This window comes from Asterias amurensis, chromosome 16 (genome assembly GCF_032118995.1).
Source record: "Asterias amurensis chromosome 16, ASM3211899v1".
Classification (NCBI taxonomy): Eukaryota; Metazoa; Echinodermata; class Asteroidea; order Forcipulatida; family Asteriidae; genus Asterias; species Asterias amurensis.
In genome coordinates, this window is record NC_092663.1 from 11,097,517 (window position 1) to 11,121,626 (window position 24,110).

The 24,110-nt window shown below is 40.0% G+C and overlaps 1 protein-coding gene across 1 annotated transcript in view; it reads right to left on the reverse strand.

Annotated features, from left to right (window-relative positions):
• LOC139948693 (uncharacterized) overlaps positions 1 to 24,110 on the reverse strand; it is a 122,725-nt gene that overhangs the window by 89,976 nt on the left and 8,639 nt on the right. The window contains 3 exon segments of the mRNA XM_071946939.1: positions 647 to 709; positions 5,761 to 5,958; positions 13,784 to 13,822. Coding sequence (XP_071803040.1) covers positions 647 to 709; positions 5,761 to 5,958; positions 13,784 to 13,822 — 300 coding nt within the window.

Genomic DNA, 24,110 nt, shown 5'->3' on the forward strand with positions numbered 1-24,110 from the left:
CCGTCAATTTCACCAAACTCTTCCTAATTTAGGACTTACGACAAGTTAAGTTTGTATCCATAGATGTTAGGACGCATTGAACCCATCCTAACTTAGGACGAGTTACTTGTCCTAACTCGAGATAGGATTAATCCTAGTGTTTAGTTATATCGGCTGCAGACAAAATACTGTACGTTTACCATTGGTGTGACTGGTACCGCACTATTTTCTTGCCTAGCAAAGGAACTTGCTAAGCAAAATTCTCTGCTAAACAGTTTTGTGGAATTGGGCCCAGGTCCCACCGACAAGTCACTGACAAAGTTAAGGACTAACCCCTGTATTGCATACATATTCTTTTGGTGATAGGGATCTAATGTAACATCAACAAGTTTCGTGGCCGAGCAGTAAAGACCACCAAATTCAAACTCTGGTGTTTCCGATCAGCAGAGTGTTGGGTTAAGTCCCAGTCGTGACACTTGACCATCGCTTTGTCCTTCGGAAGGGACGTAAACCATTGGTTTATCCTGTGCGTTGTTTAACGCACATTAATAAAACGCAGTGCACTTATCAAAAAGAGATGAATATGCACGCTCTATAAGAAGCCACTATTATTATTACTATTATAATTAACAAACAACCGGTTCCAATTTACACTTGTTGTTCTTACCTTGAGGTTATACTGCTCAAATGCTGCCCGGTACTCTGCTTCTTTGTCCACAGATCCTGCACCCTGGGGGAAAATAAATCACAAAAAGAATTGCATAAAAACTACAAATATTTGTTAATTAAACTTGGCCCTGATGAGAAACTCTGACACAGAATGGATATTTGGATATTTCAAAGTCACACTTCCAGGGGCTTTGATCGAGCAAGGCACTCTGAAGAAAAAAATGGTGAGATCAAACCTATTGGGAACGAGGTTGCAATAAGCCATTTGCATGTTAGATTTGATTATTGTCTGGTACAATGATGTGCTTCATCACAAGTTACCACTTAAAATTGATTTCTGTAGAGACATTTGCTATGTCACAAGATTCGAGGCAAGATTTTGCATTTTGTAAGAGATGGCGAATACCCAAACAAAATTCTGAAAGAATGTGTAGGGCACAATGGTTCCTGGGTTTGCCCATCTGGAGGGTTGCTATGCAAAGGTTTGAATCTAACCATTTGACATATTAAATAGCTTTTTAGTCTGAGGAAATCAAATGTAAGCTTTAACTTGTGACTAGCAAGTTATTGTACACAACTTAATTCAAATCTAACCCGCGAAAGGCTTATTGTGTGTACACAATGACTGGCATACATCATATTGTGTATGTTAGTATCTCGTTCAAGGATGATTTGTAGCCACCCACTTTGCTACAAATGACTGGCAAGATAAGAAAGAATCAGGAAGTCACAAGGTGAAGACAGGCTTTCTTGAGGATGGAGGAGAGAGAGGAAAAATGGGGTCAGGTGGCAAGGCGGGGCATGGTGACTAGTCTTCAGGCCTTGATGACCTTTGACCTGGATAAGGTCAACTATAAGTCCCGCTGTCAAAATGTTGTGAAAGTGTTGCGAGAGTCAACCTCCTTCCCATTCCATCCTCTCTCATCAACCCCCAATATGCTACCCTGATTTTTGCATCTAAATCTGGAATTAAAGGATGATCACCACCCATAAAAAGCTATTATGGGAGAATTTAAAGCCGCTGGCGGGGTGAGCATACAAAGCGATCTTTTTTGTGGCTCTGATCGTGCCTGCTTATGCTCAGTACTGTGTGTGTAGGTCTGAGCACGCGCACTACTGGCGAAAACTGTGAAAAAGGAATGTCCAAAAGTCTCCCATTGGCATAAAACGACTGTTTGAAAACAGTCTTGAAATGCCTTTATGTTTGACACATTGGCAGTGATAGGTCCAATTCTCACTTCATAGAAAGGGGCCAGACTATGGTTGATGCTTCATTTTTGAAAGAGCAAGGGCACCAAGGCATTTTCTCATAAAGGCACCCTATGAGGAAATTTTTACTTTTCTACTCATGAGCATTTCAAGGGCACCAAGGCAATGAAGGCAGTACCAGGCCTAATGCCTCAGCTTGGTGAGACTTATTTGAATGTAAAAAAAAAAAGGTGTCTGAACCATAACATTGGTTTTTATCTTTGGTGATGTCAAACATGGCGGCTAACAAGTCACAGGCGTTAAGGGGTCTGCAGTTTATCCACATATACAATACATGTGTTCACATCACAACTTGGCAGTATTTCAGCACTCACTGCCTCAAAAAACTGATCAATCATCGTTCACACCACCAGGCAGTGCCAGTGGTTTCCTTCCCCCAGTCCCCCCCCCCCCCTCTCCACGAGACATCAACCGTACACCGACACCGCAACCACAACAACTACACACGGTCAGCTGATTTCCACCGGTATATCGCCTCAAAATTAATCCGCAGTTGATGTATTTTTTGTGTTTTACCCTCCGTGGGGGTTTTGCTTATCTCTGACCTCAACCCCATTGAGGGGGGAAACTTTTAAGGTTAGGGGGTTGGTTAAAATAACAATATTTAGAAAAACGAAACCGGTTGTAAAACTTCCTCGGCATAAATTGTTAACATCAACGCTGTTTAGTTTAGAGGTAGTGGGTACCATGTTGAGCAGTGGGGTGATACCATGTGGAGTGTATCACATGAAATCACTCCATCTGAAGTAATCCAGGTTTCCAGCGAGAGGATTTAGCATGATTAAAAGTCTGAATTTAGAGAGCGGGTTGCAGCGGCTGACATATTTTCTCTCAACTTTCACCTTTTGAGGACGCGGATTCGAATCCCGAATCCTGCTAGGGTCAACGTAGACATCTGGTTTGATTCTTTATCTCTCTTGAAAAGATTTCTCCAAGTCATTCTTTCCCTCCTCCCCTTTCTCTCTGATACATGTTTTTGAAAATGTCTGCGTTATTTCCGATTGATTCAAACTGACAGATAATCGTTGATTAGTTTTACCTGCGGCGAGGCATGAAAACAAAAAAATATGGGTCCCACGAGTTTGATCGCCTCTGCTGGGAACATGTGTATGTTCTGAGTAAGACAATGGGGTGACACAATAAGAGTTATCCAAAAGAGAGCAAAGTTCCGGAGACTACTGAGCTCTCATGAGAACTTGACGTGCCGTGTAAATCTACCATCTCTGAGTCGATAGGACAAAATCGAGGGACGCTTCAGGAAAGTAGAAGTTATGACATGGTGTAAACGCAAACCAAAGGTAAATTGAATCCTCAGCATGAAATGCCTCAACTAAAAACATGACATAATTTACCATTTTTACAGTGTAAAGGCCGAGTCACACTGCAGCGATAATGAAAACAATACAATCACGACGCAAAGAGAACGTATTCTATTGGTTGAATTGCTCCACTCAGAATACGCACACGCTCAGGGCATTCCGCACCTAATTTTTTTTCATTCATGTTTGGCCGGAGCCTGGTGAATTGAAGCAAGCTCTTTGGAATGTTTCAAAACGTTTTCTTCTTGGTGTTTGACTTGGTTTTAAAAGTGCTATTCTGCAGTCTATGTAGAGCAATCTTTTTGGGGTTTTTTCTTGATGTTTTTGAGAAATTATTAGTTTTTTTCAGGAATTTTAGTTTTATGTATCAGCAAGACATTATGCCTATCAGCCAGATGGGGGAAACCCTGATTCAGTTACTCTCCTGTTAGTGCGAGGAACGCAATTTTGCTGTGTTTTTTTTTTGTCCAAATAAAACGTCTATGGTTCAATGTATTGCGGACGATATCAACAGGGAGGGTTACGGACCCCCTGACATGTCCGATGAGTAAGCTACATTACTGGAAAAAAAGAAGGTGTTACATCTTATCAATTACAGTCAATAACCAAGCAGCAGCCACGACAATCAAATCGTGTCTGAGGTACATTTGTAAACCTCCTTGAGACACTTTCAACTCCCATAAGATCATTAGCGTCTTGACTAAAGTCATCTCTTCTACCTCCCTCCCCCCCATAACCCATCCCCCTGAGGGATCGCGTGGATAAACATAGCCGTAAATGATTCTTAAAAAATTGTGGACACTCCTCGAGAGTCGCCAAGATTGGATTTTTATTACTTGTCACACCTCTCAGAGATGAGGTGTAAATTAGATAATTAAAGCAATGTTGGTGGTTTCCGGACCAGCGTTAATCTGATGTGCTCATATGTGACAAGTATGGCCGCTTGGGAGAGGGGTTAACTTCGTGGCGCAGAGGTTCGGGGAGGGGGGGGGGGTATTCGGGAGGATATTGTAGAGAAACGATTAAATTGACTGGAGTGGCCCCGAGGTGTGAATAAGGGGACGGGGTATGTCAAGATTGGTGAGTGTAAACCCTAATGTAATTCACACCTTCAGATGGGATTGGGTGAAATTGGTTACAAGTTGATTGGGGGATAGCGGTAAATTCCCTCCAAAGGTTTCGCCTAGAGGAGAGCGTCTGCTTTTACAAAGAATGCTTGGTCACGCAGGAAAAGCTAACTAATGCAGTAACTATTGTGAACTGATTAAATCTGTACTCGACTGACTACACGTCCTTGGACTTAAACAAAAAACAAAGAGGGGAAATTGAAATTAACTATCCGAGTCCTTGTGCATGTAGATCTTTGTGGAAGAGGGAAAAAAAGCAAAGTTCTAGACAGTTTTGGAGACTTCTATTAATTGTTCATCCCCAAGGTCTAAGAGCAGAGATTTTGTTGTGATGATTTTCCTTTTTTTGCAATTTTGTGTTAAATTTCCCCCTTTTTTCTCTCTTTGTACCTTAAAAACAATAAAACATGTGGATTTTGAGGAATAGCATGGTGGTGGTTCGTAGTATATTCGGTTTGAATACTGTGTGCATATTTATTCTGCCGAGTAGATTTTGTTCTGCATGAAAAATAGGCAGTGGCCTAACGTTTCAACCCTAGCAGAGTCTTTCTAAAAGGCTAACAGATGTTCTTTGAGAACTTGTCTCGCTGTTTATTCTACTCCCGCGAAATAGATTTCAAAATTTCAGAGACTACTAAATTCTGCTTATTAACTACTACCTGGGTGGAAGTAGAAAATAGGTCGACACTAATGCTTTCGCTTTCGCGGTTCAAGGGGACTTCTTGTTGTTAACTACACAGAGCGAGTTCTTAAGGCCGAGTCACACTGCAGCGATAACGAGAACGATAACGATCACGACGCAAAGAGAACGCATTCTATTGGTTGAATGAGCGTGTGCGTACTCTGCGTGGAGCAATTCAACCAATAGAATGCATTCTTTTTGCGTCGGGATCGTTTTTGTTTTTGTTATCGCTGCAGTGTGACTCGACCTTTACTTTAATGTACTGTAACTCTCCTGATTTCTTGGGTTATTTTTACCTCGTTCGTAACGGTTCTGTTGCTCAGTTTGTTTGTGGTAGCCAAAGTTTTGAATGGAACCAAACAATAGCATACCAACCTTACTGGAACCAAAACGTTTCTGATAAATATTTAGACTTAAAACTTCTCCTTCAATTATTCTCACTGGACTAAACATGTTTCTGATAAAAATGGGATGGTTCCGAGGGACAAACTCAGTACTCTGACTCCCGATTTCTTTGATTTATTTTTACCTCGTTTGTAACCCGTTGCTCGGTCCATGTGGTTGCGAAGAGTTTGTATAGAACCAATGATACCAACCTTAATTTTGGACTCAAAACACTTTGGGCTAGTGGAAGGGAAAAATTCACTACTAAATTTAGACTTAAAACATCTACTTCACTGTACTCCCACTGCTGATTTCTTGGATTTATTTTTACCTCGTTTGTAACCGTCCCGTTGCTCGGTCCGTTTGTGGTTGTCAGAGTTTTAGCTCGTAGCTCCTCGTTCTCCCTGTTGACCTCCTCGAGGGCAGCCTGCTTGCCGAACAGACTTTCTTCTAGTTGGTGGATTTTCCCTCGAGCCTCTCTCAGCTCGATACGGACAACCTCAGCATCAAGCTGTCCACCATCGGAATCCTACACACACAGAAAGAAAATGGAAAACTTAGACCTAGGAATTCAATTAGTTTGCAAACAGCTAATTTTATTTTATGACATTGTTTTGTTAAAGCTACCAACGTTGAGGTATAATTATTCAGTTGAAAAGCACAAGGCAGCTGGACTTGTCCAGTCCTGAGTTTAATGGCCCAGGGTGAAAATTACTGGCTTCTGTCCTGTGGTCCACTGTACAATTTAAGGCCCACTACAGCTCAACCCGAATCGTGTACATTGTAATACCTGCTTCAAATTATGTAAGGAATCACTTTGCACTTTCATATTTGGGTTATAATATACGAGTCATCAATATAACATCACCTCCCTTATTACAGGAACCTAACAAAATGTTGCCGCATTAAGTTCTACGGTTCCACGCTTTGTAGTGGCAGCTGTTCGAGGCAATCAGACCAGGGTAGGGCCTTAGTAAATGATGTAAGATAACGTCAGTGGGTCTGTCCAGCTGGATTAAAGTACTTCACCTCAGGACACCATCTTAACTTTCCTCATTTCATTCAACTCATACAAGGCCAGGGCTCAAGGAAAATCCCTAAAACTGCAGGGCATGTATTAGCTACACAATTACTAGAGTAAAATTTATTTTGCAAGACCAGATTCAACCTGACTTGATAAAGCACTAAAGCCCTGTTCGCATTGGACTTAATTTGGGTAATTTGGGAGTCCAATGCGAACAGCCCAGGAAGTTTTCCTCCCAGGTAACTTATCAAACCCGAATGGGTAGTTTAACCGAGGCAAAGGAGCCCAGGAAGATTGACCAGGTCAGTTTAACCGAGCCTGAAAGTCCAATGCTGACGCGATTAAATCGGCTCGATTAAATCTCCCATCTGTCCGTGGCCCGAAGAAGCTGACATGTTTTGTCATGGAACAATAATATTTTTGTGATTATCAAACTATTCAATGTCACGCAGGGGGCCAGCTTGGTTAGTTTACCCACGGTTTCGGTGAGTTTACCCAAGTCAAATAAATCCAAGTGCGGAAGCTGGTAAGTTTCCCCTTTTGGAATGTTACCGCCACTATCTCGGTAAAATGTTAGTCCAACACGAACACGGCTTAAGACATCTTAGTTGTCTTCTTTTCACTCAAATCATGAAGGGCCAGGGCTCGATATTTTGGTGGAATATCCCTAAAGACTGCAACTGGTTTGTAGCTCAACATTCTTACTACTAGACCAAAATTTATTTCACAAGACCAGATTCAAAATTGACAAAAGACCCTCAGCATTGGAAACATGCAAGCAATTTTACTGGTGCCAGAAACATGTCCTTGCCCAGGAGGGGGCTATGATTGACTGATCCAGTAGGCTCCTCCCACAACGCACATGTGAGCAAGAACAAATGGGGCTCTCCCATGCCTTTCTGCACAACTCCGCCGCATCGCCAAGATACGCGCACGCATTTCGTGTCTTATCTGTCGGACCTTCATTTCATTGTGTTTGGTCAATATGCAATGGGGCAGAGCTTAATGGATCGGTCTATTCCATGTACGCAAAATAACCCACAGCAATTACGGTGTGGTGCCCTGTGCTTTTGCTGCAGTACCCTTTGCAAAGTTTTAACGCAAACTTACATTTTCCTCATAGAGTGCCCCTTTACAGAGGGAAATTGCTGGGCCCCTACAAGAGCGAACAGGGCCAGTGCGTGTACAGTTTTTACACATACGAAATTCCATACTGCTACTCCAGCAGAAAATATTGCTTACAAGTTTTTCTGCCAAGCATAATCAAACAGGATAACAGTTATAGATGCTACATATAACAAATGGATTGTAACCTTGTTCTGACAAGCAAAATTTTGTTGTGTTTAGCTTCTTTTTCTGCTTTAGCGGCTCTATGAAATTGGCCCCAATAGTTCAGCATACACTTTATGATGTTAAAACACTTCCTATGACACATACAGTGTGTACATGATTTTGTGATGTAAATATATCCACATATTCCCCTGCCTACCAGCTGGTCATTGGGTATTTTCACACGAGTAACAACTTCGCAAATAACTTCACTGCTAGCTGGAGGAAAAATGCCGCTAATTTCGCTGAGCACTACATGTAACTTTGCTGCTAACTCCAAAAGTTTTGACAGCATTTTTACTCTGTTAGGATATTACACGGTGAGGTATAATTATTCAATTGAAAAACACAAGCCAGCTGGACTGGTCAAGTCATGAGTTTACAGGCACGAGACTAAAATCACTAAAAACCACTCTTAAAGTTAGCAGCAAAATTTTAATTTTTACACAAATGTAATATTTAGTATACCATTCATTAAATAAATGCCAGGCCTGATACTTCATGGAGGCAACGAAGGCGATTGCCTCTGTGCCCCCCGGTCACTGCCTTGCTGCCCTTAAAATGCTCAAGTAGAACTTTACATTTTCCTCATACATGTGTAGGGTGCCCTTTACCAAGGAGAAAATGTCTTGTGCCCTTGCCCTTTCAAAAAACGAAGCACACTAGCCTAAAATGCCTCTTACTTTAAAACCTTTCTTTTTATACATGATTTGGTTAGTTTGACAGGGGTTGCCATGTGGTAAGCCTCACAATGAGCCTACGTGTACTCTGCCTCTTTACAGGTGCTCCAGGGTTTGTAAATTATTTTTGGACGTGTGAACACAGCCCACTGGGAGTTCCAGTTTTTACAATGTCATCTTACAGCCTCAAACAGGTGTAGTGGGTAAAAAAGAAGCCACGCTCCAATATTTTGAAGATGGAGAACGAGATGGCGTCTCGGAAGGATAGTTTTGATGCTATCCATGATCATACACAATGTAATTGAATAAATTCACCTGTCGTGCCATTTCGTTTCAAAATGTCAATGGAAACTGAAGTTAGGACATGAATGAACAGCAGTAAAGCTTAACTTTGAAATTAAAACTTGCAAATTATAAATATAATTTTGTTACTAAGAATTGAGTACTTAAAGCCATTGGACCCTTTCGGTAAACAGTGTTGTCTAAGGCCCACACATTGTGTACCACAACTTCTATATCAAATAACAAACCTGTGAAAATTTAGGCTCAATCGGTCATCAGAGTCGGGAGAAAACAACGGAAAAACCCACCCTTGTTTCCGCGCGTTTCTCCGTGTCATGTGTTTAAAATAAATCCGTAATTCTCGTTAACGAGAATTTATATTGTTTTGGTTTTTTCTCAAAAAGTAAAGCATTTCATGGAATAATATTTCAAAAGAAGTCTTTCACCATTGCCTTCTGTAAACCCTGTAAATTATTTGTAAACCTGTGAACTTTTTCTTTTTTTTCTGAACCGAAAGGGTCCAATGGCTTTAAACAGACTGGTAAGGATAAAAAAAAAACATTGTTTAATTTTAGTCTGAAAGCTTTTAAAAGTTTATTTAAATTCAAATTTATGCGGTGTCTGTTTGATACCTGCTGTCATCTTGGCTTAATGTGGATTCAATTCAAGGCTTGTAATGAAAATACCCTGACTTATGTTTTTGGTTTTCTCAATAATATTGCCTACAAATCAGGATTACGTAAATAAAAAAAGTCATTTTATGACCCTACTTTGAACCACATAGATTTTTGTTGCATATTTACAGTACTTGCTAAATTTAACCTACTTAGTTCAAACTTCCTTTTATCTTCCTTGATTTTGATACTGTCCATGATATTATAACAAAATAGACGATGACTTGCTTCCTGGGGTTTGTTCATATTATTTTATATACAGTTCATCTGTCAAACTGCACATTGTCAAACTGTCAACTTATCCCCCCCACCCCCACCCCCACCCCTGAGAATAAGTGCTTTAAAGAATAGAATAACATGAAGGTTTCATAAAGGATGGACTGGACGAACGGTTCAGTCCTAGAGATGTTTACACTTGAAGAACAAACTCAACAAGAAATGTCCAGCACTCAACTATATTTCTTCAGAATTATTTAATGCTGTGTTACTTTTTTTAAAGCAACTTTTTACAGGAACTGAAAATACAGTAACCATGATTTCGATCAAGTCAAGATATTTCTTGTCTGATCTGCATACATGTATGAGAAGGCCCGGAATTTTATCTTGGAGAGGGCAAGGCCGTTCAAAAGCTTTTGAAAGTGACACCAAACCAGGGTTTGTCCCTAACTTTTTTAGCGACGGGCCAGTGGGACCAGTTAGCTTGTCGATTCACTAGTCAGCTTTTGCACTAGTCAATGTTTCAAATGAAATAGGAAAACTTTCCAACACTGAACAAGCCAAACGGACGAATTGCAGTGAATTTTGACTGGTCCTTATGTATTTTATCTGGCATTTGGGCAGTAGACCACGAGAACGCTGCAAGGCCAAGACCAGGGCAACAGCGGCCATTGCCTCTGTGGCCTGAATGAGCCCACTTGTCTGCAGGATTCCTCTCCAACAGTAAAGCCCTGGCAGACTTTGGGGGTGTATATACGTGACCACATGTACACCCCGAGCCAAGCTAATTGGCAAACAGCAGACATCAACGGGGATAAAAATCACCCAGTAACCCATGGGATTTCCACCCTCGCACAAAAAAAAGAACATGAAAGAAGAAAAAATGCAGTGCAATGAGCCAAGAGTGATGGGAGAGCCCTTAACAACTCCACAGGGATTGGTTAGTTCTTGGAGTCAAATTTCGGCACACACACAAAAAGGCTAAACAATGCACCCTGACGCTAAGGGGGGCAACCGAGACAACGAAGATTATATTGTAAGCGACGCCATGTATGGTTGGGGTGTGGTCTAAACCGTCGTCGGGGCCTACGCTCAAGGGTAGCTGTCAGTGGTTATTTTTGTCCGAAAAGCGAAGGATGGGGAGCGAGGGGAGGCAAGGTTAGCTTAACAAGTTGATGTACAGAAAAGGTTGGTACATAAACCACTTGTAAAGTTAGTGGTGTGTGCAGAAAATTCTGGAAAAAAATTCTGTACTGAATTGAATTTTGTTTAACCCACATCCCGCTAGCAGCTTCAGTAAGCAAAGCTGCCACTATTAGCATCTTGCAATCAGGGAGATCGCAAGATAATAAGGAAAAGTTTATTACAGAGATTTTCAATTTGCTCATTAGAGCATGGAAAGTTTGGTTTATTAGGGAACCTTCTGCAGAATCAGACAGATTTAGAAAGCTCTGAGTAAGGCATGCTAACACCCAGCAGAAACCTTCAGTGTTCATGCTAGTACTCACAAAACAGTAGGAAGGGATGAGATTTGGTGTCAGGTGGAAATTCTGGAATCCTCATTTTAAAACTGATTGTGATCAATACCATTTTATCAGAAAAAAAACATTTATGACAATGCGTTAATTACAATCTGTTTGAAGTGTTGGCTACTGAGACTTCCTGGGTGCAAGTAAACTGCAAAGTTTATTAGTCCGGTGAGCTACATCTACTTGGTGAGCTACATGTTCAAAACAATTCACAAGGCACGGAGTACGTGCTTAACTAACTTTGATCTATACTTAAGGCTGCCAAATGCTCCAGACTTTAATGTTGACTTCACAATGTGCTTTTTCTCATGAACCACTACGTGATCACCATCATCAGTGTTGATTGATGAAGTCTCAATGTGTATTCCTCAAAAATATCTATTTTTAACCACAGTTTCACTTTCAAATACTTAGTGAAGGAGCAAGCATGACAAAGCAGTACAAATCATTGCTGATCCAGAGTGCATCAGACCACCCATTGAACGTCAAAGGGGGGCTGTCGTCAAGATCATGGCAGGGCCCAGTGTCATTAAGCCTGTAAGCACAAAAACTTGCTAAGCATAGACAAATATTGCTTCGCACAAACTAGTTACCAGCAACAAAAAGAAAGTTTACATTGAACGCAACAGGTGTCCCAAAGAACTTTGCTAAGCAATATTTTCTGCTTAACAGCTTAATGCAATTGTGCCCTGACGTGTAGGTGCGCAATAGGAATGAATTAACTCTAACCCAGTTACTGCAGGCGGAGGCCCACGAGCTGGCCATCACATCACAATACAATATTGACTGCACAGATTTTAATGCGCGCGTGTGCATAAAACTGCATCACATCGAAAGCACAGGGCACCAAGGCAATAAGCCACTTCGGAATGTCAGTGGCACATGTCTGTTACTGCTGACAACGGACTCTGTCTATCTCCCATAACCTTTTGACAATACCCGCTGGTATTGTCAAAAGGTCGCGGGAGATAGACAGAGTCCGTTGTCAGCAGTAACAGACATGCGCAGCTGGAACTCCGAAGTGGCTTATTGCTGTTGGTGCAGTGGGTTTATTTTAGGACCTGCATTCTAATTTTTTGTTCTAGTGTTTAGGCTTGTGTAACCTGTATGCATATTGCCCTGGAAGTCCCAGAAGGTATTGCTTCCAATGTGTTGGTCTTACGTCTTACGTTATCTTTGAACTATAATTTATGATTTCTTGTCTTGATTGAGGTGGGGTTTTTCTCCTGGATGATAAGCATGCAGCATGATGGACCTGATGCCTGATGAAACAAATCTTCAACCTGTTGTTTGTTGGGAAGTCTTTAATTTGCCTCTTTCTTTTTTTAGTCTTTCTTCAATTTTGTGGCTTTTTCTTGGCAATTTTGTCAACAATTCTCATGGACAGACTACACCATCAACCTCAGATCAAACCTTAGATCCAGGGCCCAATTTCACAAAGCCTCCAAGCATAAAAACTTGCTAAGCACCAAAAAATCATGCTTAACAGAAACTGGTAACCAGCCACAATTCCTTAAAGTTTACATTGTTGCAGCTGGCGCCCACTCATTATTTTCTGCTTAACAGCTTTGCTAAAATAGGGGTCCTGGTCATGACTGTCCTTGAAATTGAGGTTGACAGTTAAGGAGACGACTTGCATCCACCTGTTATCAAACCAAATAACGGGAACAGGTGCGACCATGCTTAGGTTGCGTCTTACAGGGGGGGGGGGTGGGTGGACTTGAGCTTAATACCGGTTAACATGGTTTGTGCCTTAAGTATGTCAGAAACAACTAAAGCTTTAGTCTCACTTACAACTTGTTACAAGTGTGATTATGATTCACTGGCCGCAAGGCAATTATCTCTGTAGTTTTTAAAGTGCAGCGTGTTGAGACAAAATAGGCCTGGTACCAAGACTGCCGATAAGACGTGATGCAGTTTTGGTATGAGATTTTTAGTAAGGTCAATGTAAGTTTGGTGCTAATCACATTGGGGGCACTGCCTGCTTTGAAGGTAGGGTCATCAGTTGTTTTTTGTCAACGTAATGCTGATCTAGCGGCAACATTATCAAGAAACATGCAATCAATGTCTACCTTGTTAAGAACATCATTTATGTTTGAACGTGGTGACAGCAAGTACCTACCGCATCTCTGGCCCGCAGCATTCACATACAGACATCATGGACATTTGCAATCAAAAAATTGCCCTTTGGTGGTCTTTAGAGATTCAAAAATACTTTTATTGTAACCAAATGGTGGACTTCAGATAAAATAATGTTGCAAGATGCATTTAGTTATCTTTAAGTATACCCTTTTACCATTAAACCTTTAACACTCAAATCCTTCAAGTTCCAGCATCATGTCTTGTAAGATTCTGTTGTTTGATTAAAGTTTTCATCAGTAACCACATGGGGTCAGGGAATGATTCCTTCAAGCAAATTTGCAGAGCAAATTGTTTGGACTGACATTTACACACTAAATGTTAATAATGAGTAGCAAATGAAGTTTTTATTTTAGAAGCAACTGGTACAATTTGCATAGCATTTTCTCCGCTATTAACAAGACAAGGAAAATCGTTCACTTTTGGGTCATGGTAAGCGTTTCATTTTGTTAACTTTTAAAAATACATGTATGATTCTCACCTCACACAAGTCATCTGTTCCTATGGATCTCTGGTCACTCTGTAGCAAAGAAAAACACAAGATTTTAACATTTTGTTAGTTTTTATTATTATTGATGGTTTATTAAAATTTAACTTGTAGCCAATGGCTAAACTGTGTCAATATACATGTTAATACAGTAAAATATTTTGTAAAATAAACATAAGGCAATGCACAATAGACGAATTGCAACATGCGTCATCGGCCGCCATCCTTGATGAATGTGTACGCGTGAAGCGCCATCACTGGCTGAGGGTCGTGCATAGCACGTACACACTTTGAATTCCATTGTTACATCAAAGATGGCGGCAAATGAAGTGCATTGCAATCCGTCCAATATATTATAAAAGAAATGCTTAACCGACCGCTACAATACACACGAACAACTAACAACATTAAAATACCGGAGAACTCTACATACAGGCAAGAATTTAAAATAAAATTGAAATTTTGAAAAGGGGAGTGGACAATATGATAAGCCTGACTCAGGAGCACATGCAAAGACACTACATACCGATGTGGATACGTTGGCGTTTTGCATCTTGCAAATTTGTGAGACTTCGTAAAACAATCAGGGCAATATTTAGAATCACCTTACATGTAACATAATTACGGGAAACGTTACCATAAATCAGGGATATTTTCAAATTTGTTCATCGAAACATTCATAGATTTGTGAGAACTCTCTGCAGAATCAGGTAGAGAGTTTGCAGCTCTGACATTCTACACACCATACAATCATACACCATGTACGGGTTAAAAGAACACGTTGCCTTGGATCGGTCGAGTTGGTCTTTGAAAGTTAAAGGAACACGTTGCCTTGGATCGGTCGAGTTGGTCTTTGAAAAGCGTTTGTAACTGTTTGTTATAAAATGCATATGATTAGAATGTATTTTAAAAGTAGAATATAATGATCCACACAAGTATGACTCGAAATTGCGTGGTTTTCCTTTTACCTTGTCGACTAACACGGTCGGCCATTTATGGGAGTCAAATTTTTGACTACCATAAATGGCCGACTGTGTTAGTTCGCAAAGTTAAAGGAAAACCTCGCAATTTCGAGGAAAATTTGTGTGGATCATTTTATTCTACTTTTAAAATATCTTTCTAATCGTATGCATTTTATAACGACCGGTTACAAATGCTTTTCAACACCAACTCGGCCGATCCAAGGCAACGTGTTCCTTTAAAAATACATGTACCCACTGAACCACTGGCTGAACTCAAGTCATGTTTAGCACTTGGCAAGTAAGCTAACAACCAAACATGTCCTTGGCTCAATTTTACAGCGATGCTTAGCGGCTGATTTTGTGCTTACTTTGCAATTTCTGTTTCATAGCGCTGCTAACCGTAAGCACACGAAAAGGCATGCTAACCTTTCGGTGCTTACCTCACGAAAATAAATGACGTCACAATGCAAATCCGCGGTAAACATGCAATATGGCCGCCCAATTTTTCTGCTAACCTGTAAAATACGCTAAGGCTTAAGCAAATTTTTCTGCTCCAGTAAGCACACAAATTTGCTTACCGTTAAGCAGCGCTATGAAATTGGGCCCTGCAGTCTAATGTATTTTCCAAACACAGAACAGCGTTCTCCTTGAACAGTCTGCTGGCAAAAAACAAAGTTGATACGCGGTTGAAAAACACTCCTTACTTAATGTGAAACATAGACTAGTGAAAAAGCTGTGGGAAAAGTTAAACTAAGCTAACTGGTCCCACTGGCTAGTCATTTCAAATAGTCCAGGGCAAACCCTGCCCTATCTAAAGTTTAACGTGTACTTTTACCTTTTCAATTCCGAACTTACTCATAAAGGTTCAGAAAATGTGTTTAAAAAATGTTTAAAAAAACGTTTCACAGAATAAGGTTACCAACCAAATGCCATCTATCATGTACAATCTTAGGCTGGTATCCTGCTTAATTTTGCTAAGCAATTTTTGCATTTTCTGCTTTCGCAGCTCTATGAAGTTTGACACTGGGGGCACATGGGCCATGGCATCTGTTGCCTTCGAGTAATTACAGGCCTGTTTCTGGTCCAGTGAAAATTCTAAGCACCAAGACATGCAAGTTCAGACTCTCTATTTTTATATCCTGGCTTAAACACTCAGCCAAAAAAGACAAACAAACGCCGACTGACTCGGCAAAATCAGCAACCCGCCCATGAGATTCCAATCAACGGCTCTAGAGCTCTGTAAGCAGTAAATTGAAGTTGATGAGGGGTTTAGTGCAAACGTTGGCTACCTAGAATGGTTGAACATCGTAGCCGACTATAAACACAGTAAATGCAACACACATTCAATGATTCCACATAATTTGTGTTAACTGGTGAAAAATTACTCTTTAAGATGCAAGAAAATCAGCACTTTCCTGTTGTTTTTTTGTAAACGGCTGATTTTCCTTTGCTTATAAGTTCTGCTTGATTGCCATTTTACTGACTCACTCCAACTATTGTTATGTTCCCTGTATACATCAGCAATGATGAATACTGAGCAAAGATGAGTACATGTGTTGTAGGATTTGAAACTTTGCATGGTGGAAACACAGTATAGTAAGGTTTGCGGTAAGACCATGTAATGATAATCTCTAAATGAGTTGGGATGGTTCTGAAAAGAACCGTCTGTTTCAACTCGATGTTTCGATCAGTATGCTCTGATCGTCTTCTGGAGAAAGCTGGACTCTGATGTTGCATGAAGTACTGATGGCCAAGACCAGGCCGATTGTCAAAAACATGCTATACATGTAGTAGGTAGAGAAAAATCTTGCTTACATGTTGCTGAAACAAGGTACCAGTCAACATTCCATAAGGTTTCCAATGTTGCCACTGGCGCCCCACTCGTTTTGTGCTGAGCAAAAGTAATAGTAAAGCAATGTTTTCTGCTGAACAGCTTCATTAAATTGGCACCATAGCAGCCAAGACCAGGGTGTCAAAGACCAGGCCATAACTAACATGATACAGATGTTACTGATAGCTTATAAGGAAGTATTTACCTCAATTGGATTGTACTTTCAAAATACGAGCCTCAATTTAACACCTTCAGGGAAAAGACAAATGACTGATTAAGTCTTGTCACTAGAATCCATTAAACTTTACATCAACTGGCTGCTTCACTAGATGAGCAACATTACAGGGCTGTGTGTACTTTAATAGCTTGGGTCAGACTTGCCGAGACTTTTTGCGGTGGACATTTTTTTTCGTCATGAGGGCATTGACTACACATTTCTTTCGACAAAATCTCTTGGGCACATTGCCAAGTGATAACATTCAAAAGAACATTCAACAGCAAAAATGCGGGGAAAAATGCACCATCACGCATCAGCTGTTTCCAAAGCAAACTGTTAAACTCATTTAATTTCAGAATATGAAAATTGTCACTGGCATGACAAATTTTGACCCTAGAGGGCCATAAAAGACATTGCCTCTGTTTCCTACGTCTCTGTCTTTATAGCCGCTAAATACACATTATTACACTAATAATGACAACCCTTTTCACAAGGAATGCGGTGTCACCCTTTCGGGACCAAAAAAGAAATCCAAGCTCGCAAGGTCAAAACAAAATCGGTACAGCAGGCATTTTTTTTTCTTGAAGTACATTTAAGTGTTTTTGTATTGCACATGTTGACTCACTCAAATCCACACCTCCCTTGATGAGGTAATTACCACTTCACATGTATCAATTACACGCTGATATTGGCTTAATTGTGGGGTAGGAATGGGAAAACACATATCGGCGAACAACTTCTCCCAGCTGGAGAAGCGAAGGAGAGGGGGGAAGAACGATTCTTATCTAGTCAGTATGCACGCTCCATTATCGTCTACTGGGAGTACTTATAGAAGAAAACCTCTCATCTTAGTAGCTAAAGATAAGATGATCCGAAGTGATGAAGGGGAGTGGGGGAGTTGAGTAAAGGTCAGAGCTTGAGAACTGACTTTGACTGAAATAGTCATTTAAGTTGGCTGTGTTTTAAAGAGAAAATAACAAATATATTCTGGTGTTGAAGAGCGGGGCCTTATTTTATGGAGCTGTAAGCAGAAAATAGTTCTCTGTAAGTTTCTGTGCTAAGCGAGAAATAAAAGGGGAACCAGTGGCATTAAAGACAGTTGACACTATTGGTAATTGTCAAAGACTAGTCTTCACACTTGGTGTAATTCAACATATGCATAAATCAACAAACCTGTGAAAATTTGAGCTCAATCGGTCGTCGAAGTTGCGAGATAATAATGAAATTTAAAAAAACCTTGTCACACGAAGTTGTGTGCGTTCAGATGCTTGATTTCGAGACCTCAAGTTCTAAACTTGAGGTCTCGAAATCAAATTCGTGGAAAATTACTTCTTTCTCGAAAACTATGTCACTTCAGAGGGAGCCGTTTCTCACAATGTTTTATACCATCAACCTCTCTCCATTACTCGTCACCAATTAAGGTTTTATGCTGATAATTATTTTGAGTAATTACCAATAGTGTCCACTGCCTTTAAGACAAACTATGGGGCATCATAGCTGGTTACCTGTTCCTGCTAAGCAAGATTTGTCCTGGGCTTAGCAAATTTTTGAGCTGATGAGCTTTGCAAATTTGGGCTCTGAATCTTGTGAACATAACCTCCGTACTTTCTGGAGTTGAACTCCAAGCCGAACTGCATACAGCAGAATATATTGCTTTTAACCAACCTAAGTACAAATACAGGTAACCAGCCCCAAAAAACTCTGCACATCACATGGCAAATTGGCTGGTAGCCTGTGTAACGATGTTATCAATGCTAAGCATATTAAAATTGTGACTTGTAAGCTTACTGGCATTATAAGATTAAGAGTGGACCCTGGGCTACCTGTGTGAGAGAGCATGACTTATCTTTTGTGGCTTTTCAGCAAACCTGGGGAAAAAAAAAACACGTTTATTGGCCAACATATCCTGACCTGAGCGGGTAGTGATGGAAACCCAGTAAATTAACCTGTTGCCGACACGTGTAAATTTGCTGGCCACACCCAAGTGACAAAGTGAGTGAAGCTTGCTCCTTAAACTGTAGTTCGCACCTTGGCATCTCAACGTGCATGAGTACATGTACATGTTGCATGTTGTTTAGAGATGAGAGTCACTGCCAACGAAAAAGTCTGAACATGGAATCTTAGGAGGTACACTAAATGTACATTGAAATTAGGGTTCTCTCCATGCTATAGCTAGCTTATCGGGCCGATAACGGGCAAATTTCGGCCGAAGTAAAAAAAAATTTAAAAAAAAATTTTCTTCAAAAATACAATAAGAGAAAACCATAACATGTACGTTGAATGCTCCAGATTGCACAGTAGGGTTTTTAAAACAAAAATAAACACCAGTGGAAAACATTCTAATCTAAAGACCTTGTTTCAATTCAGTGTGCTTCGGCCAAACACCCATGTAAAAGAACCCAGTGCGCTTATCGAAAAGAGAAGGGGTTCGCCCCGGTGTTCCTGGCTGTGGCTGCTAAATGCGCCGTAGCACCTTGTAAACCCTTATAAGGTGCTACATACTTGGGTCTAATAATTCATCACTTCAATAACATATCTTTCTGAAAGTTTGGATATACTCAGCGCCTTGAGTACCATGTTTGGTAGATACATGCGCTATATACAATGTAAGACTCTGATATTATTATTATAATTATTAAATGAGGGTCCAAAATTGCCCCAGTCTTATAAAAACCTGGGAAGAACCATTGAAATGATGGCATGTTCACCTTTTGATAACTCCTGTTGATAGATGCAAAGGAGCTGTTGGGAACAGTATCCTTTCGTGGCTTGAGAAGTAGATCAAAGAACCAGACTTACTTTATTATAAGAAACAAATGGCATGTTGTTTATTTACTATGCAGGCTTAAAGTTGCATTGTCAGATTTTTTGCCGATTTGGAGTCAAAAATCATTTTTGAAAAGTGAACGAATTTAGAAAGGATATATATTGTGTAACGAAAAATATAAAAAGTGAAGATTTGTGACGAAAGGAACTATAGTTATAACACTGTTGCGACAAGGGCCAATGCTGAAAGGTTGCGGTTAAGAGTCACAGGATTTATAAGCAGATTTGGCTGACGAGCGCACAACGTAACAATCCAAAAAGAGCACCTCACATGGAACTAATTTCAGTGTATCGTGTAACAAAAGAGGGCCACACCCAGATGACAACCCACGTGAAGTTTGGTACAATGTGGGTATACTAACACAAAACAACCAGACTGAAATTCTTAGAGCTACTTTGAAAGCCCCCAAAAATATGTGTACTGACAAGAAATAAAGAAATAGGTTAACAGCCAAAACACCATTTCATATGGTTTTTTAGTGACCGATTTCCCTCGACTTTTTGCTCAGCAAATTGTTATTTGTAAAGCATTAATATCTACTTGAGCAGCTCTATGAAATTGGGTCCCTGGTCCTAAATTCGGTCACTAGCACTGCCTTTTTCTTGTACATTATGTACCTAATTACATGTATACCTGTTTGGATATTATGATAGTCTAAAAAGTTTTTTTGAGAAAATGCTGAAATCAGGACAAATCCTGAGAAACCCCACGCCTGAGGTGAGATCATTCTTTAGGGAGTGCCCATTTATAAACTACATAGTGTTACCGGGTACACCTTGATACAGGTAGTTGATGACGAGGTTGTGAGTTACGGACAATTCCAGCCAACTCCCAGGGCATTTCCGATAGATTCAACTGTCGTGACAAGCTGACAAGGTTGCACAATGGCGTGGGCCCCTCTGACTGGTAGATTTTTTAAAAACCCACTAAATGAGAGCTGTCAACTGGTGAGTGAGTAAAACTAATGGGGTCACTACGTGGCATGTATTGTTTGGGCAATGATGTTGCTTATTGTCCTCCCAAAATAGAACGTCCAGAGTTACCAATACGAAGCAGATTTTTAAAATTGTAATCTACAGGTAGCAAGTTTTGTTTCCTGTTTTATACAATATCGATAAGATTTGTTCGAATACGGTGATCAGACCTGATAACTCACACAGGAAAATTGCCTCCGTTGCACTTGGGTCATTGCCTTGGTGACCCTTGAAATGTCCCACTACAAGTTTACAACCTCTCATAGAGGTACCGTTTATAAAAGAGAAAGTGCCTTGGTGCCCCTGCCTTTAAAAAAAAAAACCATCACGCCCGAGTGAGATGATTTAAGCCCAGGTATGCGTTTTTACTGGTTGGATGTTTGATCTGAAATTCTAGATAATGCACGATCTTCTTTCTTCAAATGCATTGTTGCCCAACGCAGCGAAATTTCGCTGACATACATGTTTGGTGTCAACTGCCATTATCCAGACAGTGTTACATGTGCATTGTATTTATGGGGACAACCTAGACTACTAATAATTTGAACCACACACACACTACCAAGGTACGCTGCAAACTCAAATATTGAGAACTCGAGCAAAGACAACTCCGCATTGTTGCTTGCGCCATCCGGTACCTCGAACTTCGGTCTCTTGACATGTGACATTTAACCGTGATCCCTAAGCACCAGCGGATACAAATACCTCCTAGACGCATCTGAGATTACGAAGATGAGATGGGGTCCCAGACCAATTAAATTTGTCTCGTCTACAACAAAGATGGTTTATACTGCGAACGTAAAATGTGGACTAGATCAAATTTCAAGACGATCTTTTTTGGTAGCACAAATCTACAGGTGTTTAAATTTGAGTGAGCCAGACAAAAAATATTGAAACTTTTGATCTGATCAGCTCATTTTTATTTTGACTGGATGGTTCGGTTGGAAAACAAATGATTGATGATAACTGATGATTTCTAATTGAATATATCTGGCGCTGTTCTGTTCACGCAATTAATACATCTCTTCATAATCTCTCTGTGTAAACTAAACAATAATTAGTGGAAGTGCGCTAACGAAGTCATTACATGTAGCTTAATTAAAAACATATTAGTGGGAACCTCTTTTGACACCCTGCCAAATATTTGCCTGCAATCTTGTTTTTAATGTTAAGTTAACAGGCATGATATTTAGTCCTTGGGGGAAAAGTAGTAACATTTTATCAAGAACAAGGTCTGACCTAGATATCACATGGTGTAGGCTTTAATAGACTTTTATAAGTTGGCAAAAACAATTAAGACAGGCCTAGACTAACAAGGATTGTTTGAGTTTCCCTCATCCCAATTTCATTATTTCTTCAAGAGGGCAAGGCCATTTTCATTTTGCTGAGGGACTCCATGCAATTCCACATATACATGTAAATGACAGTTTCTATACTGCATGTACTGTACAGCAGTAAACTCTCATAGCACTCCGAGTGTTTTCATTTCGCAATCAAGGGAGCATGGACAACATGGATTCAATACATCAATCCGGGCACACACCGGGCGCGCAAGTGTTGAGCACCACGCGCCTATTGCTGCGGTGTCTTTAGTGCCTAGATTATGCACAAAGACACCGCAGTTGGTAATTTTTTTCAATACAGGGCCCAATGACTGATAACAGGGAATCCCAGCTTTAGTTGGGCAAGTCCAGCTATAGTTGGGCAATCCCAGCTATAGTTGGGCAAGTCCCAACTGTGACCCAATTAGTTTTACGCACTCACTAAAGTTAGGCCCTGCCCCAACTACATAAATGTAGCTGCGACTGGTACAGTAACTACAAGAACGAAATCCCACTGGTACCGGTGAACACTTTTTGGAGCTTTGTCAGCCCACCAATACACCTGTTTGTATTGATCCATTGATCTTATCTCACATGTTGTTAATCATGATTAATACCGGATTGTGAAGCAAGACTTCCTAATCACCTGTAGTACATGAATGCATTATGATGCATCTGCAAAACACAAGAAATGCTTGTTTCTGTATGCAATTCCAGAAAGATTTTATCCTGGCAGAAGACAATTTCGGGGATGGTTTGGTTTCTTTTTCAAACATTCAAACAAATCAGGGCTTGAAGTACCCATTAGACCATTAGCAAAACTTGCTTTCTAAAAACACTGGAGAGTTGTTAATATAAAAGATTGCTAGAATAGACAGCCTTAGAAGTAGTGTAGTTTTAAAGAAAGAGGTAATTTTTCACAAAACATTTTGGATTCGGTTTCTTTTTCAAAAATTCAAATAAATCAGGGATTGAATTAGCAACTGGACCAATGTTGAACTTCTGCAGTAGGGAGGGTATACGGTAAAGCAAAATAGCACTGCACTGTTGACAACATAAAAGTTTATATAATAAAAGATTTGTTAGAAACAACGTAGTATTGAGTCAGGTAAAGGCTTCAGACATTTTAAAGCCTTTCTCAGGCATCTGAAAGCACACAATTCTATGCAACATGGGTGATGTTTTTTTTCTTTAATTAGTTTCTTGCAACTTTGATTACCTATTTAGCCCAATTTTTCCACAGGTTTGTTATCTATGCATCTTGGGGTGCATCAAGTGAGGATACTGGTCTTTGACAAGTACTAAAAGTATACACTGCCTTTAAAGGTATTATATTGAATTGATATGAGAAAAAAATAATTGTTTCATTTTAGTCTCAGGCAAACTTACTGATAATGAAGGTCATACCATTTTTTCTTTGAAATATTTACCTCTGAAATGAAGTCATATTATAAGAAAACTGTACATTGAAAACCTAAAAAGGCTTACTGATAATGAAGTTCATACAATTTTCGCATCAGTTTTCAAATTATATTCTTGGGGGCTCATTTCTGAGGTGGAAATGTACAGTAGGGCCTACATCATTACTTCCAAAACAATCCCTAATGTTGACCAAACATTGGCTGATCACCAAGATGGCGTGAGTAAACATCAAAGCTCATCCAATCTAAGTGGATATGGTTTTTATTTCAGGACATTACGCTCAGAGTTTAAAGGGACGCTATTTACATCATCGCGTTGTTTTTGTTATGTATTTTTCTTCTAAAAACAAGGAAAACTAACTGGGTAAATTTTTAATGATTTGCGGCTTACTAGAGCGGGTATTGTATTTTTAATCTTTTTTAAAAACTCTTTACTGCTCTTACTTAATGTGTGTGCATGTACCATACGGCTATTATAATAAGGATTATACCCTGTGCATGTCTTTAAAAAAAACATACATAATATTGTCTTGTTTTACTCTTTAAGCATGTTTTTGTGTAAAGCGCCTCGGGTTTGGTTTAGCATGAGGCGCTTAATAAATCTAATTAGTCCAGCTTTCTCCAGAAGACGATCAGAGCAAACTGATCAAAACATCGAGTTGAAACCAACGGTTCTTTTCAGAACCACCCCAACTCATTAGAGGTAGTCATTACGGTGTTACCGCAAACCTTTCCATATTTTGTTATTATTATTATTATTATTTGAG